Genomic DNA, 17,161 nt, shown 5'->3' with positions numbered 1-17,161 from the left:
CCATTTATTTTAGTAAGAATACCTTAGAGGCAGAAAAGGAAAATATTTTTTCAATAATGGGACAACGCCAAGGAAATCAAATAGGATGTATTTGGGATTACCAGCAGTAATAGGAAGGTCTAAAAAGAACAAGTTAGAATTCATTAAGGAAAGGGTGCGAGCAAAAATTAAAGGATGGAAGGGAATTTTTTTAAGTCCAGCTAGAAAAAAAGTTATGTTAAAGGAGGTTTTAACTGTTGTGCCTACTTATGCCTTTTCTTGTTTCCAACTTCCCGAAGGTTTGTGTAAGGAAATAACCTTCACATTTTCAAACTTTTGGTGTAGTCAGGGTGACGGAAAGAAAAAAATTTATTTCGAAAGATGGGATAAATTATGTACCAAAAACTCGTGGAGGGCTAGGCTTTAGAGATATTAAGGTTTTTAATCAAGATATGTTGGCAAAAATGGCTGGAGAAATTTTGCTTAATCCAGACTTACTTCTGTCGAGAATCCTGAAGAGTAAGTATTTTTCAAATGTCTCCTTTTTGAATGCTACCACATCTTTTTCAGCGTCTTGGATTTGGAAAAGTATAATTTGGGATCGAAAATTATTAGAAAAAGAACTAAGATGGAGAGTCGCTATCGGTGAGAAGATTTATGTTTGGAAAGACCCCCGGATTCCTATTCCATTGGTATTAAGCCTCATAGGACGATTCCTCTTAAAAATTTAGATCTAAAAGTGCTTGATCTGATAAGTGGTGAATTCCAGACTTGAAAGATGAACGAATTGAATAGAATTTTTTTGCTTGAATGATGTTGATAATATTTTAACTATTCCTTTATCCACTACATGCTCTAGGGATAAACTAATTTGGCACTTTACAAAATCGGGTACTTATGAGGTAAGATTCGGTTATTACCTTGCAAAAAATTTAAGCATGATGAAGGATATTAGGGTAATATTGCTCAATCTAGTAATCATGCCTTTTCAAAAGTCTTTTGAAATTTTTTATGGTCAATGAAAATAAAAAATAAACATAAGCATTTTCTACAAAGGTGTGTGCTTAATACCTTACCGATAAATAATATCATTAAGAAATGTCTAAATCATGTCAATAATGTTTGTAAAAGATGCGGTCTAGAAGATGAGACTGTGGAACACATGCTTTTCAAGTGTCAAGATTCTCAAATAATTTGGCAATTGAGCCCTATTGACTGGAATGATCTTGCCAACATTACTGATTTCTCTTTGTGGTAGAATGATAAGATTAGTATAGCATGTCCCAATTCTACTAGTGTTTTGAATTTGACGGTAATGATTATGTGGCATATTTGGAAGTCCAGGAATGCTTGGATTTTTAACAATGAATTAGCCGACCCTCCAGACATAGTGGCAAAAGCTTTATTTGAATATAATGAATATCTTGATATAATGCTTGCAAATTCTTCGAATACAAATTCTTAAGAGAATTCTGAATATCAATCAAGAATTTTTGACGATGGGATCTGTTTATTTATTGATGCAGGGTTACAAGTTGAATCAAATAAGGCAAGCATTGGTTTGGTTGCTATGGATAGCAGGGGTGTTTTTCTTCATGTCCACGGATCCCCGATCCAATATGTTGGAAAGTCTATGATTGCTGAAGCGTTCGCAATAAGGAAATATGTGAAAAAGCGATACAACATGGATGGAGGAAGATCTATGTCCTCTCCGATGCAAAAGGTGTGGTAGATGTATTGAAGAAAAACGTGAAGACTACTTAGGACATTGTTGTAGTTTGTGAAAATATTTGGATAGAGCATATAGTGTTTGTACATATTCCTAGAAGGTTTAATGTTGTAACTTATTGTTACACCCCGCACTCTTGAGCTCGGAACGTCTTCTTAAGTTTCTTAGACACTATCATGTGAGACGGATAAGCTACGACACTATCAAACAACTCTAAGGAAAGAAGATTGTGATACCTCGCGAGAAGGGAGGTTGGAGATAGAGTCATAAGAATCCGGAAAGAGTTGGAGACTAAGAAATGAGTCGTAGGACTCGATTTACCTACGTAAGGCACTAAGTTAAGAGTCTTATACACTTAAGTTGCTTAAGGATATATCAAGCTTATGTAGTACGGATTACATAGGCTCTTAAAGTGAGACAAAATTACGAACCCGCGAGGAAGGGAAAAAGACGACGCGTGGCAGCCAATGGAGGAGCGACACGTGGCAGCACCTCAAGCAAGCAGGTGATGCACCTACTTAGGTTCAAGTAGGTGATGCAGCTGCTTGGGGGAGGTGGACCCCGCTGCCACGTGGCAGCCCCTAATTGGCAGCATGACACGGTGGCCAATCATGGCTTGACACGTGTCATCCTTAGGGGCTGACACGTGTCACCCCTTGGGACCACATATATGTATGATATACATCTCAAACTTCAGCTTGTTCACCAACATTTCCAGCAGAAACGTGAACAAAGAACCCTAAAGCTAAGGAGAAAAAAATTGCGACGGCTTGGGAAAAAATAGGTAAGTCCCATTTTTGTTCCGTAAATTAATTAATTAGCGTATACTACGATGATATGGAAGTATTAGTAGTACAAAATTAGGATTTGATGCAGCAAAAAACGGACAGCAAGCTGCCACGACGTTACAGCATGCTGAAAATATTTCCGAGGCGCGATTTTGGCGAGTTCTAGCCAATTTCGGGAAAGGTAAGTTCTTACCCTCTAATTTGAAGTTTATGATGTTAAATTATGGTGTATTACACACCTTAGGAGCTGCTGGAAGTTGGGGAAAAGGTTTGAAAAGTTCAGCGTTCGAAATTAACGAATTTAGAATCGCTATAGTTAAGTTGTTGTCGAAATAAAGTGTTGTACGTGTAGGGGCTGCTGCTGGTTGTGTTGTGGCGTGTTGCAGGGTCTAAAAGTTATCTAAATGAGGTGTGGGAGCTGCTGGTTGCAGCCACAGGCTTTGCAATTAAAGAATTCGCGAAAGAAAGATTAAAAACTCTAGTTTTGGTATCTTAGTTTCGAGTGAATTGTTGGGGGTTTATATTGTATAATTTTGGTCGTAATATGTATATGTATGGGCTGCTGGTTGCATTGTTGGTTGGCTGCAGGTTCTAAGGACATAGTTGGGAATTCGGATAGGGCACATTATAGGGGAGGTGCTGTCCGATTTTCGTTAACATCCTAACTAGTTAAGGAACTAGCCGAGAAGGCGAGCGAAGGGATGAATGTTATGAATACTCGTGGGTAGTCTAAGTTGCTGAAAAGTCCAAGGTTGTTAATACTTACATTACTTCCATGTTAAATAGGTTTTGAGGACAATGATGTGGACGTGATTAAGAGAAGTCCATACAAGGTATGTGAAGCTTTCCTTTGGCGTGTTTTTGGAATAGATATGTAGAACTATTCTTCTTTTCTTTTGGCATGTCTTAGATATAAGTTATGAATGATATGTATACGATATTTGGGATTCAATCCATTCGTAAAGCTCTGAGTATGAGTCGAGACTCTTGTTTACTTTTTAGTATTAGAACTTCTGCAATAGCTGAGTCATTGCCTTTTTGTCTTCTATGTGATGAAAACTAGTACATGTAAAGCCTATTTATTATTTCCTTTGGAATGGCTTAACTTTAAGTGAAATGGTATATGATATAGGTTTAGAGGTAATTCCATTTATGAACTCTGATTGTAACTCGTGACTTGTAGTCACTCCTGAACATTAAGAGTCTGAAAGTAGTCAAACTACTATTCTCGAGCCTTCTATATAACGAATAGTAAGTGAAAGTACCAGCTCCTCTCTTTTTAAAGGCTCTAAAATGGTAAATGCGTCTGATTGCATAAGTTGAGTCTTTGACTAGATAACTGTCTCTGATTGCATAACTGTGTCTCTGATTGCATAATCGTGTCTTTGATTGCATAAACCATGTTTCTGATTGCATAAGCTATATGGCATTGTCTGGATGCATGTCTGTGATTCTTGAGGCCCCAACTGATGTAAGCCCTAATGACATCTAAAGGGATACCTCGGATAATTACTCCCCCAGTCTTCAGGTGACGGTTCACTTGACTGTTTCATTGAGTCTTAGATAATGACTTGGTTGCATATGGTTTCTCACTACTCTACTCGTACATACTGTAACCCATCCTTCCTCGAGTCCCACGATGGGCCGGGATATGTTATCGTGCACAGTGTTACTACTTCTTTCACCGCGTCCCGGGCCGGATGTGTATAGTTCCACGCACGAGGAGACGATGCCGTACGTGAGGTGTGATATATGTTATATGTTATGACGATGCGATTATTCACCGAGTCCCGGGCCGGCTGTAATATGATTGTGTGTGTGGTGAAATAAGGAAGGAACACCGAGTCCCTCCTTAGAGGACCGGGTACATATGTATATTATGATGGTACGCTATAGACGTACACCACTCCATTCACCGAGTCCCTCACTAAAGGGCCGGATACTTTATGTAGGCATGCATATGAGATTAAAGCAATACATTGTGTCCTTGAGCCCCGCAGTGAACCGGGTGTGATACGATGATATATATGATAAGATGATACCGTATACAATGATATGATGAAATGAAATGCATTATGATATGATGATATGTGATTATGAAGAAGTGATTATAACACCGAGTTCACTAGAGGGCCGGGCACAGCATATGATGATGTGTATGATTTACGTGTCCTAAGGTGCAGGTAATTCATTTAGTTATTATACTTGTCCCCTGCATCCCTATTTCAGTTATGATCTCAGTTACGATGTGTTATGCTTTACATACTCAGTGCATATATCGTACTGACCCCCCTTTTCTCGGGGGGGCTGCGTTTCATGCCCGCAGGTACAGATGTTTATTCTGGAGATCCATCAGCATAGGAGTTCCTCTCAGCTGTGTCGGAAGTGCTTCACTGTTCTGGAGCCTAAATTTTGATGCTGGTCACTTAATGTATATATTTGTACATTCAGGGGTACGGCGGGGGCCTTGTTCCGCCATATGTTGTTGTTACTATTCTTAGAGGTCTGTAGACATATGTATATGTGGGTTGTTTGTGAGTTAGTTTTGATGTTGCCTATTCGATATGTTGTGAATGTTTTTGTTATAGCAGCCTTGTCGGCTCACATGCCCTTTCATGATATGATACAAATGAAAGAGGCTACATGTACATAAAAAAGTTTTAAACTATTGGGGTTTTGTATATAGTATCACATCACACACGGTTCAACTTAAGTGTAGTTGATAAATACGCATAAGAGGGTCCAGGTCGGACCCCAGTTGCGGCCTACGGGGTTGGGTCGTGACACTTATAATGTAGCTAAATTTTCTTAGGAGAAACTATTCCCAAATTGAATTATAAGTGATGTTCAACGATCCTTTGGACATATTATGTCCATAATGAAAATATATCACAGTTTTGGCCTTTTGGGTGGAAAAAAAAATATAGAATATAATACTAATACATTATTTAATTGAGTTTTTTCGGAAACAGAGAGAATTAAAATAGTGCCAAACGAGACGTAGCCCGACCAAGGGCAATATCGTAAACGTACCCTAGTTTCTCCAGTGTAGAGAATCGGGGCTTTCTAAACCTTGTGCACTTTGGGGTTTTTCTTGTATCGGCTACAAAGAGCTGCAAAAGAGAAGTAGAAGAAGTGTCACAAAAATGGTGAGATTAACGGCGGACTTGATTTGGAAAAGCCCTCACTTCTTCAATGCCATTCGCGAACGCGAGTTAGATCTTCGAGGTTTTTTCTTCAACCCTAATATTTTCTTCTTTCAACTTCAATACATAGCTCTATACATAATCCTTGAATGGAAAAGCTTAATGTTTCATTTTACTTTGTTATTATGCACAGGCAATAAGATTCCTGTCATTGAGAACTTAGGTGCTACCGAGGTCAGTTTTCTTTTTTTAAAAAAAATAACTTTTAAGATTTTTAGTTATCGGGAAGTAGTTTCAGAAGTTGTTTTCTTTTTTATTACAGGATCAATTTGACACGATTGATTTATCTGATAATGAGATTGTTAAACTCGAGAATTTTCCATATTTGAATCGACTTGGAACTTTACTAATGAACAACAATAGAATTACGCGCATCAACCCTAACATTGGAGGTGAGACATTAGACAGTTGAAGTATTCCACTTTAATTTATTAGGGTTTTTATTTAACGAGTTATTTGTTTGTGCTTCGTTTTTATGTTGCAGAGTTTCTGCCAAAATTGCATACTTTGATTGTGACTAGCAACAGACTTACGAATTTGGTTGAAATTGACCCCCTTGCGTCTCTCCCAAAGCTGAAGTTTCTTAGTCTTCTTGAGAACAATATCACAAAGAGACCAAATTATCGCCTTTATGTCATTCACAAATTGAAGTCCTTGCGTTTGCTGGATTTCAGGAAAGTCAAACAAAAGGTTGGTTTGCTCATTCCTTCCATCTTTTCATTTAAATGATGTAGGAACTCTTCAAACATGTTCGTAGTTCAGCTTGTGGTTTTAATGAACTTTGTCTTTCTATTTGGATGGAACTAGGTGCCATTCAGAATTTGCTCAAATATGCTAGAAATTGTATAAAATTAATTACATAAGCAGTCGAATTAATAAAGAAAAATTGAATGGGTTCCCAATCTTGAAGAAGGTTGTAAGCCTTTTCTTCTTTGTTTGCTAAGGTTCCTTTAATTAAGTGGGAGGTGTTCGGCATGTTGTCTGAAGTAGTTGCATAAGATAGCACCAAGCTTGCATACATAGATAAATGACAGACCTTGTAAATCTGTTTGCTAGAATTTTAAATGGAAATGGAGATGACAGACATTACCCTCCTTGAATAGGTCAAACCCCAAGATAAGTTGTGCCTAAATGAATAATAGTGCAGGTTTATGGGTCTGTCTATCTATGTATTTGGCCTTCTTAATATGAACTTCATCATTTTAAAAAGCATGTAGTTTTATCTTAAAGCAGATTACATGACTAGCTTTCTGCATATAGATGTTAGTACAATGTCTATTATTAAAACTTGTTAAGTCCCACATCGGTGGTGGTAGGAAAAATCGGTATCTTTATGTAGTCTTGGGCAATCCTCATCTCTTGAGCTAGCATTTGATGTTGAGTTAGGTCCAAGATCCATTTATTTACAAAACTTAAATATCTGGTTAGAACAGTCTTGCTTACTTGTCTTGAATTTAATCTGTGATTGTTTGCTTTATGAGATTGCCAATGATCAAGTGTTCTTTTTTTGAGATATTCTGGGATCTGATGCACAATGTCGACTTGTGTAATGTTACTAATATACACTCTTTTACTTCTCTATATAAACATACAGCTCTTTTCTCCAGCAAAAATGTATACTCGTTCATCTCTTCATCCACTGATGCTCTATAGTCATCTGGTTGTTTCTAGCTTCATGCAAGAATTTCTAGGGCATGTTGTTTAAAATTTGTCTTAAGTGTGGTATATAAACCTTGCTTCTGTACACCACACCGTAGAAGCTGGTGTTGCATATGGCTTTATGATTAACAAATCCGAAATTCCAAATGCTACATTTTCTCCTTTGGAGGTGGAAGAGGAAGCACCCATTACTTTAAACAGCTGCATATTGAACCGTCGATCTAATTTTGTTGCTATAGGAGAGATTGGAAGCAAGTAAGTTATTTGCATCGCAAGAAGCTGAAGAGCAGGTCAAAAAGGAATCGGTGAAGACTTCTGTACCTGTTGAGGTTGCGGCGCCTGCTGAGGAACCAAAGGAAGATCAAGCACCTAAGTCAGCTGCTCCTACACCTGAGCAAATTATAGCAATTAAGGTACAATATTTGGTTATCAGTTACTGTTTCTTCTTACCCATTCTTTCTTCTTGTCGAATGCTCTTTAAGGATTAGGATGGTGGAACAGATTGTTTAGATACGTACGTCTATATGACAAGGACAATTGGTCGTATGGAATATGGATAAGACCAACATAATTACTGTCTATGTACAAGAGGTCAACTACTCAATATCTGTTTTATGTTTCTGTTTAGTGTTTTTGGCTAGCCTTCAGCTGCAAGTGCCAATCATCACTCCTACCCCACCACCACCCCCAAAAAACACTCTTTGTACAGCTATATGAAATAATTCTCTACCCTTATAAAGCTTACAAATAAACTAGTTTCAGCAACAAAACCAAACACAAAATGAAATATTTTTTTAGAAGACACTGGTTAACAAAATCTACCTTCATTATAGGTCATATAGAGCAGAACAATTATCAAGAAAAGCTACATAGTGTATAATAGAAGTACAGTAACTTCTGTGGATGGGAGCTACTTATTTCAATCTTTTAAGAGAAGTCATCAGACTCTTGCAGTGACTTGTCGGTCAGAGTCAAATAGTTAGCTGTTGATGCTAATAGGAGCACCCCATGTCTATTGAATTTCTTGCTTATGTCAATGAACCGTTGCCAAAGAGAGGCTAGAAGGAGCTCTTATACTTATTGGCCTTGATGCACTAAGCTTTTCTCATTAATGATAAATTTGGTCTAATTATGTATTTTCATGATTGTGGAGCTGTACCTGGTAAATTGAAGCATGCTGAATGACTCCTGTCACAGATTTGTGAAAAAGAGACCACTACAGAAAAGTCCTTTCCTTTCGCTGGTTCAATTAATTGTTCTTTTTGCATATGCAGGCTGCCATTGTGAATTCCCAAACGCTTGAGGAGGTGGCTAGACTTGAACAGGTGATGCATAAAGTTTTGATTTACTGAAATTAGTGTATTTGTCATTTTTCCCCTTATAGAGTTTGCTCATTTTCCTTTTCTTTTTCTGGCATGTTTTGTAAATTGTATAGGCATTGAAGTCAGGCCAGCTTCCTGCAGATTTAAATATTGGTGATTTTGATGTTGCTGCTAAAAAAGAAGACGCCAAAGAAGACAAGATGGTAACAGATAGCGATGATAAAGCTAACAAGGCGGAGGAAAATGTACCTGAACAGAAAACTGATGGTCCTACAGATATGGAGCAGGTACATTTTATTCTAAATAAAAGTTTACGACTGTCTTCTCTTCTCTTATGTTATACTTCCTCTTGTTTAAGTTTGCTGGGTCTGTATTTGCACTAGCTTACAAGTAGAAAATATCATTTGGGTTATAACATAGTTACATAACTGTTGCATGCTTAAATTTGGAGCCTGAGCCAGGGCTATGAGAATTGAGAACCGTTCCTTGATTGTTCAATTTATAAATCTCCCAACTTGACGCCTAATTGCAATAGTAGACTTGTCTATTTGTTTATTGCCCTTTTGACTCACTCTGTGTCTCAGAAAACTGCATTGTGTTATCTGTCACCTGAATTCCTCTGCCTGTTTCTTTTTTTCAGGAGTAGACACCCAGGGTTATAATGTGTAATTGAGTTGGAACATTCAGATGACAGTACCATTCAGTCATGCACGGTTATCTGTGTATGAGGAGCCCTTCTTTTTGAAGTGAGGGGGATTAGTTGATCCATGTAACTGAAGCCATTGTATTCTGCTGTGTACTAAGACCTTTTATTGCATTTTGATTCTAAAAGATTATGTAGCTGCCAAGTTTAGCAAATCTTAGCTTGAAAGCATCAGGTGACAAAAGCTGAATTAGTGTGTCAAAAGTTTATTAAACAAACAAACAAAAAAGTTTGGTAAGCCTTGTCTTTTTCTGTATTCTCTTACGTCTGATGAACTAAATGAAAGTCTATAAATAGCTTCTTTTTGTATATTCTCTTTCTTTCCTTCTGATACACTAAATGAAAGTTGGTGATGATTAACAAAACGCATCGTTAATAGATGGAATAACGACAACCAAAGCCATCTTGATTGAAGCTTCATGTTCACAATTTCAAACTATTAACAAATGTATATCTTCATAAAATAGATTTGACGAAATAAGGTGAACTATGGTTAGCTTTTTTTATCTTTTAGCAGAATAGATTTTGTGTAGGTTAAATACATGATCATCAACATAGTACAACTATCATAAGAGTTGAAGCTTCATGTTCACAATTTCAAACTATTAACAAATGTATATCTTCATAAAATAGATTTGACGAAATAAGGTGAACTATGGTTAGCTTCTTTTATCTTTTAGCAGAATAGATTTTGAGTAGGTTAAATACACAATCATCAACATAATACAACTATCATAAGAGTTTATACATTGTTGAAAGAATTCTGTCGCATGTCTTTACATGTATGAATCAGCTATATCTAAAACTATACAAAAAATTACTCATATACAGGAAGCTATATCGTGCTGTTATTACATTACATTACAGTATAGATGTATCAGATAAATGAATACGCTGGCTTCACCTGTTGGTGACAACTGGATTTCCATTCGTATCAGATAAATGGATATTCTGGCTTGACTGGTTAGTGACAACAGGATTTCCAGATTCATCTAAATGAATCATAGCAACATCACCAGGCTTGAAATCCCCAGAAAGTACAGATTCACTCAGAAGATCCTCAACCATTTGAGTAACAGCCCTCCTCAGAGGGCGTGCCCCATAGTTTCTGTCAAATCCTTGTTGGCATATTAGCTCCAGTACTGCTTCTGATACCTCCAAACTTATTCCTAATGAAACAAGCCTAGCCCTTACCTCCTGCAGCATCAGGTGTAATATCTCGAGCATCTGAAACGAAAAATACAAAGCAGTTACAAACAGTAGCCATTTACTTTCTAAAGAAATGTGCCAGAATAAAAGATGGCTCCTGTGGTTCATTTCAGTTTTCAGATCAATACTTCTTCAATCAAACTAGAGGTCATCAAATAGGCTACAAGATGTAGAGGTATATTATACGAACCTGGGGCTTCTCTAGTGGACGGAATACCACTACTTCATCTATCCTATTCAGTAACTCTGGGCGGAAATATGTTTTGAGCTCCTCCATCACTATTGCTTTCATACCAGCATAGGAGGCGGCTGATTCATTGTCGGCAAGCAAGAAGCCAATAGTATTCTGTCTACCCTTTACAATGGCTGTCGAACCCACATTAGAAGTCATAACTATCAAGGCATTCTTAAATGACACTCTTCTTCCCTGTTGAATCAAGTTCCATAATTAGCAATGCCAAGATCCAAGGATAAAAAAATTCTTCAGTTAAATTTTTCCGAGACAAGTTTTAAAATTTATCTTGTGGAATATTTAAAATCAAACCTGAGAGTCTGTTAGGTGACCATCTTCAAACAACTGTAGGAGAATATTGAATATGTCGGGATGAGCCTTTTCAATCTCATCTAGCAGCACTACAGTGAAGGGCTTTCTTCGGATAGCTTCAGTAAGAGTCCCCCCTTCTCCATAGCCTACATAACCAGGAGGCGATCCAATTAACTTGCTCACAGTATGCCGCTCCATGTATTCACTCATATCCAATCTTAGCATGGCAGATTCCTGGGCAACACCAAAAGATACAGTGAGTACATCGAATCCACAAAACCAACTGATCCTTATAACAGAACAAAACAAAAAATAACAAATAAATTCTCGATGATGAAATTCTTCTTGATGAAATCTTAACCCAATTTAATCTAAAAGGTTGAACTGAGAATGTTGTTCAGATGAATTTATTTGATTCAATCTTTGCATTAAAGTCACAAACCATCTAGAATCAAGAGATTCAAATTCAAAGTAATGAAAAGATTAAAAGCATATGTACACTCGAACCACTCAGTAATTTTGATTTATTTTTCCAAATTAACTGCCTCCACTCTAGGTGACAGATTAGGTGATTATAGACTTCTTCTGTTCTTTCTTATGGGATTGGGGAGGAGGATGCAAGGATCTAGTTAATGTAGCAGATTTTTCAGATACATAAAAAATGCTTGTCTTCATTTCATTATTGAAATGGCTGAAGGAATAATCTGATCCTGGCAATAGAAAAAGAGATTTGAAATAATCCAGTAATAGGGCCACTAGTATGTCTAAACTTGAAGTACTTATTAGTGGCCACCAATAATCAGAAGTCGTACTCCAACAACATTAATTGGTGGTGTCTCCAACACAGCAACACTTCATGTAATAGCCAAAGAAACCTAGAATGGCCACACAGCACCCTCCCGTGCCCTTTCCCTCTCTTTTCTTTTTTTACTTTTGTGTGTCCAGAACCAGCTAAACCACAATCACCAGATCATACTATCATAGTTTAACAGTTTCTTAACCCAAATAACCACTACCAGCAACCTAGAAAATCCATCAGCATGAAAAAGGTCCTAAGAACAGCAATGCTATCATCATTAGCTATCAATTGCCACAGAAACGGCTAGATTGCAACTTTTTGAACAAACATAACTTCGGTGGCAAAAACTTGGTGACTGTCTGGTGAAAACTAAGGCATTAAAGATCGAAGCAGACTTCTTATCTTACATGATTCTTCTCAAATTCAGACAAACAAATAAAGGTAGACTTAGTTAGCCCAATTATGAAGCCAGGATTCCTGATCAATAGTTCTACATTTAGATGACCAAAATCATGGGGCAGCATTATAGAGGTTTATATCTCTACTCAACTGTTTAATCTAGAGACATGTTGTTTTGATGAATAATATGAAACAATTTATTTTATTAATACTTACAGAACCAAAATAAGATGCTGCCAAAGCTTTAGCCAGTTCAGATTTTCCAACTCCAGTAGGACCACAGAAGAGCATTGCCGAAATTGGTCTATTTGGGTGCTTGAGGCCAGTTCTGGATCTCTTAACCGCCCGACAAATGGATGTAACAGCCTCATCCTGACCAACAACCCTTTTCTTAAGCTGCTCATCAAGACCAACTAAAAGCGTTCTTTCATCAACAGTAAGCTGTTTAAGGGGAATGCCTGTCCAGATTGAAGCAACTGCTGCTATTTCCTCAGGTCCAACTACTGGGGGTCTAGAATAAAATCAAAGAATTTAAGTTAATTTACTTCTGATTTAAATTTATGACTTCTGAAGATCTTTGTTATATTATAATGCCCTTGCAGGGACATGGAGGCAGATACATACTCATCTTCATCAGATGTAGAAGACGAAGCTGGCTGCAAATGAAGTTCACTGTCATCATTCAAACGAGACGCATCATCATTTCCAGTCAGCTTGCTTGCCAGGATCTGTTAGTAGAGGGGCACAGGTTGTTGTATTTAGACCACATAAAGAAGTACAAATTTTTAATGACATGCAAAATCTAGAGATATTGTATAACATTTAAGCACAGTTACCACTTCATGCATGGTTTGAACAGCTCTAATTTCCTGCCAATAATCACTTGGTGATTGTGAAAGTACAGATATCTGCTGTTCCTTTCTTCTTTTGTGAGCTTGCATACGAGATTTACTACCAGCCTCGTCAATAAGATCAATAGCTTTGTCAGGAAGATACCTATCCGGTATATATCTTGCTGATAGTTGCACAGCAGCATTTATGGCTTCCAAACTGTACCTACACTTATGATGTGACTCATATTTTTCACGCAACCCCAATAGTATCCGGACAGCATCCGCCTATATAATTTAGGAACAGGAATATCTGTTAGGACAGTAATACTCACTTGTGCATACATAGCATAGAGTATTATTCACCTGACTTGGTTCATTAATCAAGACGGGCTGGAACCTTCGGGCAAAGGCCTTGTCTTTCTCAATATGCAATCTGAACTCATCCATGGTGGTAGATGCAATACACTGTTACAGGAAAAAGTTTATGCGCAAAGTCCATAAAATCCATATTTTAAACATCAAATGATCATTTGAATTTAAACAGCTAAATATCAAAGGATATGCATAGATGGACAACATACACAGACGTATAACACACATATTTAGACATACAAGTGTAAGAATATTTGTGTTCTTTTGTGTGTGCAGGCACTGATGCGTCTGTTGGGATATCCTTTTCTCCAACTTTTCTCAAAGCATAGGAAGAACCTTAGGAGCAGAATCTACATAAAAGGATAACCGGTGTTTTTTCAGCAGGATCTTTTGCTCTGTTTTGTAAATTTAATGTTGAAAGAGAAATTTATATTTGGTAGGAACTTTGAAGAACAAGCAGGTCAAGGGACAACAAGAGGATAAAAGAACATATATTCAAAGAATACAGCAGAGTTACGCCAACCAACTCCCAAAAAATTAATTCAGCACCGCTGAACGAAATACGGATGCATCAGTGGTGAACCTTCTACCCCTATCTACAGATTAACCAATAGTTTATTTGACAAGTATATCACACTTTTTACGTCTAAGAATGGAAGCCCACCTTAATGAACTTCATGGAGTAATGCAGGGAACCAGAATAGGAAATTACCTGCAGTTCACCCCGGCCAAGAGTTGGTTTTAGCAAATTAGCAATGTCAAGACCAGAGCCCTTATTTCCCCGTCCAACTGTGCCAGCACCAACAAGGGTGTGGACCTCATCTATGAATAGAATGATATGGCCTGCAAATTATGTCACTAGGCTTAGCCAATGACCAAAGAATTTGACCAATTTTTACTTCCATTCAATGCTCACCTGACTTTTTTACCTCCTTAATTAATGTAGTCACACGCGCCTCTAGTTCACCCCGCTCCTTTGCACCTGAAATCAATAGGCCAATGTCTAAAGACATTACCCGCTTTTTCTGTGTACATAGCAGAAAACCTCTAGTTAAGTTGGTGCAGTAGCTAGCGGAACAAGAATATAGGAGATGCATATTAGATGGCTAAATGGGTCAAAGAACTCCCCAAAAAAGGAAAGAAAGAAAAAGGAAAATCAGAATATGAATTCATTGCAAAGCTCACCATTAAGAACGCAGGAATATTTCCCTCAGCAATGTTTATTGCCAGCCCTTCGGCTATCGCTGTCTTCCCAACTCCAGCTTGACCAAGCAGAATAGGATTGTTTTTGGTTCGACGGCAGAGTATCTCAATGATTCTCTGAACTTCAGTCTCCCGGCCAATTACTGGGTCTATAAGGCCCTCACTTGCACGGGCAGTAAGATCTAAACAAAATTGCTCCAGAGCATTTTTCTCTGCTGGAAACAAAACTCATTTGAGACAGTATACCAAAATAAACACTAACAAGAGAGTGAGCAGAACTGGCCAATGCCATACCTTTTGCTTTCTCAGCAGATCTGTCGATAGTTATTTTTCCAGTAAAGGATTTCTCACGTGATCTTTTGAACGAAATTGGGTCTCTACCATCTTTAGCAAGCTCTCCTTGAAGCCTGGAAACTGCCTCAGCTGCCAGACGATTTACATTTGCTCCTAACCTGAAATTAGGTCAGTCTACCTCCATGCAAGTCTTATATGCATTACGTGTAAAGACGACAGAAAGATAATCATATTGCAAAACAGAAGGCATATTACACTCAATCAGGAAGGTAAAGAGGGATATTGACCAAGCTGATTGCATTGCAAAATATGAATGTTGCAACAAACAAGAAATCAGTATGCATTGTTTGCAGTATCTCAAGAGCCGATTGACTTATACAGCCTTGATTCTGCATTCAAAAGTATGGTGAAACATAGTTGCATGTAAAGTAACAACTCAATGTTATACCGGTATTCAACTCTCACCTTTGAGGAAAAACATGAAGCGAAGCAGAACAATCATTCATGCATAAGCATCATCGAAAATACAGAAATTGCTTATCAACAGGAGGTCAAAATATTAAGCTATGGTTCCCAGGCCTACAACTTGAAAAAGAACATGTACATACATATAAAACACAACAAGACAAAAAAGAGAGGCATATACCATTCACAAGTTCAAGACAGAATACAAAGGTAATCAGACAAAGGAATATCTCTCTGGTATCTTCTATACCTTGGGAGCCAGAACAGCACTAAATGAAAGTGTATCCAGAATGTAAAATATGGCCAGAAAGAATAGATGAGTCAAGGACGACCTTCTACCGAATCACCTAACTCCATATTCCTAGTATTGTACAATAAGTTGATTGATTCCTATCAAACAGTCACAGACAACACTCCGTTCCTCAATATTAGAAGCTGTTTTGGATCTCAAAATGAGTAACATTAGCTAATCTATTCGTGATCCCGAGACTTTTCTGCTGATCAAAAAGCCTACTATTTTGTTTTTACATATCCTCATCATCCACTACTTGCTTGCTCAATCAAAAAACCATCAGTTCATATACTAAAAACAAAAGTACGAGCGAAAAGAGGGGGGGAAAAGGTTTCTTGAAGTGACTATCTGTAATACCTCTTGAGCACACGACCAGCGCTGCCATCATCAACAGTAAACAAACCAATGGCAATATGCTCAGGAGCAATAAAATTATACCCCATGGTCCTTGAATACTCAACCGCAGCCTCAAAAACCCGCTTGGTACTTGAAGAGAAGGCCACATCAGTAGCTGAGGTAACAGAACCTGAGTCCTGAGAGCCCAATTTTGCTATATCGTCTTCTGAGTCATCATGCCATATGCTCCTAACAGCTTCACGGGCCTTATCAATGGTTATCCGAGAACCAAGAAACCCACCAGGGCTACGATCCTCCGCGATAAGACCAAGTAAAAGGTGTTGGGTGTTCACCATATCTTTACCCAAAGCCTTTGCTTCCTTCTGGGAGAACATCACAGCTTTAATCGATCTCTCAGTAAATCTCTCGAATACCCCAGATACAATATACAAAGAACGCTTGATTTTACGAGGAACGGAACTGCTGGGTCGATGAGATAGGGAAATCCCGAAAAGGGTCGAAGTAGAACTGCTAGTACTACAAGCAGAAGCCATGGTAGTAATATGAGAGGAAGAAGAAGGACAATATGGAAAAAGGGAGAAAACGCTCCTGTGAGGATACACAGAAACATAGCGACTGAAGCTGATAGTGGAGTTCACAGAAAGTGGAGAAGAACACGATAACTCCATTCAAGAATACCCACAGAAAAATATAAATTACAACTAAAGATGAAACACAAAAAAAGAAAGAAAAAAAACAAGTAGAAGAGGATGAAGAAATGGAAAGTCAAAAGGGGAAGATGAAGTACTTTTTTTAATAAGGATTTACAAACTGTATAGTAATTTATATATATAAGAAAAGTTGTGAGAAAGGAAGATTCTTTGGTTTTACAGGAGGAGGGAGAGTTGGAATTGGAAATTGGAGATTGGAGAAGACAACACGTTAAAGGCAAGTTTTGTTGGGTTTTTTTTGGTGAAAATGTGTTAAATTTCTGTTCAAAAGAGTCTGTGCCCAGAAAAAATGACTTTT

At 37.8% G+C, this 17,161-nt stretch overlaps 2 protein-coding genes and 1 long non-coding RNA gene across 4 annotated transcripts; 2 read left to right on the top strand and 1 right to left on the bottom strand.

Annotated features, from left to right (window-relative positions):
- The first annotated feature begins 2,425 nt into the window (after positions 1–2,425).
- LOC129896441 (uncharacterized) lies at positions 2,426–5,167 on the top strand. Its single transcript, XR_008767973.1, has 4 exons — positions 2,426–2,492; positions 2,573–2,677; positions 3,283–3,329; positions 4,823–5,167. It is a non-coding gene; the product is annotated as an uncharacterized LOC129896441 (long non-coding RNA).
- A 369-nt stretch (positions 5,168–5,536) lies between these two features.
- On the top strand, positions 5,537–9,695 carry LOC129896220 (U2 small nuclear ribonucleoprotein A'). Its single transcript, XM_055972077.1, has 8 exons — positions 5,537–5,724; positions 5,836–5,876; positions 5,965–6,094; positions 6,187–6,392; positions 7,601–7,774; positions 8,636–8,686; positions 8,797–8,970; positions 9,324–9,695. The coding sequence occupies exons 1-8, from the start codon at positions 5,643–5,645 to the stop codon at positions 9,327–9,329; spliced, it is 864 nt and encodes a 287-aa protein (XP_055828052.1). The 5' UTR covers positions 5,537–5,642; the 3' UTR covers positions 9,330–9,695.
- A 412-nt stretch (positions 9,696–10,107) lies between these two features.
- On the bottom strand, positions 10,108–17,161 carry LOC129893900 (chaperone protein ClpD, chloroplastic). Of its 2 annotated transcripts, none has more exons than XM_055969330.1 (12): positions 16,154–17,161; positions 15,040–15,197; positions 14,728–14,960; positions 14,459–14,567; positions 14,255–14,385; positions 13,534–13,635; positions 13,174–13,455; positions 12,962–13,065; positions 12,554–12,848; positions 11,140–11,373; positions 10,786–11,022; positions 10,108–10,613 (listed from the first exon to the last, which is right to left on the bottom strand). In XM_055969330.1, the coding sequence occupies exons 1-12, from the start codon at positions 16,819–16,821 to the stop codon at positions 10,287–10,289; spliced, it is 2,880 nt and encodes a 959-aa protein (XP_055825305.1). In that variant the 5' UTR covers positions 16,822–17,161; the 3' UTR covers positions 10,108–10,286. The 2 variants fall into 2 exon arrangements, with proteins under 2 accessions (XP_055825305.1, XP_055825306.1); XM_055969331.1 differs by having other exon boundaries at positions 14,728–14,957.

The sequence above is a fragment of the Solanum dulcamara genome, chromosome 7 (genome assembly GCF_947179165.1).
Source record: "Solanum dulcamara chromosome 7, daSolDulc1.2, whole genome shotgun sequence".
NCBI lineage: Eukaryota > Viridiplantae > Streptophyta > Magnoliopsida > Solanales > Solanaceae > Solanum > Solanum dulcamara.
The sequence above is the reverse complement of the archived record's forward strand: the minus strand, read 5'-3'. Positions and strand labels throughout refer to the sequence as shown.

Bases quoted from the DNA above. Each gene is read 5' to 3' on its own strand.
- LOC129896220 (XM_055972077.1), top strand. From the start codon at position 5,643: ATGGTGAGATTAACGGCGGACTTGATTTGGAAAAGCCCTCACTTCTTC. The intron at 5,877-5,964 runs GTCAGTTTTCTT...TTTTTATTACAG, and splicing joins AGAACTTAGGTGCTACCGAG to GATCAATTTGACACGATTGA. The intron at 8,687-8,796 runs GTGATGCATAAA...TAAATTGTATAG, and splicing joins AGGTGGCTAGACTTGAACAG to GCATTGAAGTCAGGCCAGCT.
- LOC129893900 (XM_055969330.1), bottom strand. From the start codon at position 16,821: ATGGAGTTATCGTGTTCTTCTCCACTTTCTGTGAACTCCACTATCAGC. The intron at 13,066-13,173 runs GTAACTGTGCTT...CTCTACTAACAG, and splicing joins TTCAAACCATGCATGAAGTG to ATCCTGGCAAGCAAGCTGAC. The intron at 10,614-10,785 runs GTTCGTATAATA...TTTTCGTTTCAG, and splicing joins GTCCACTAGAGAAGCCCCAG to ATGCTCGAGATATTACACCT.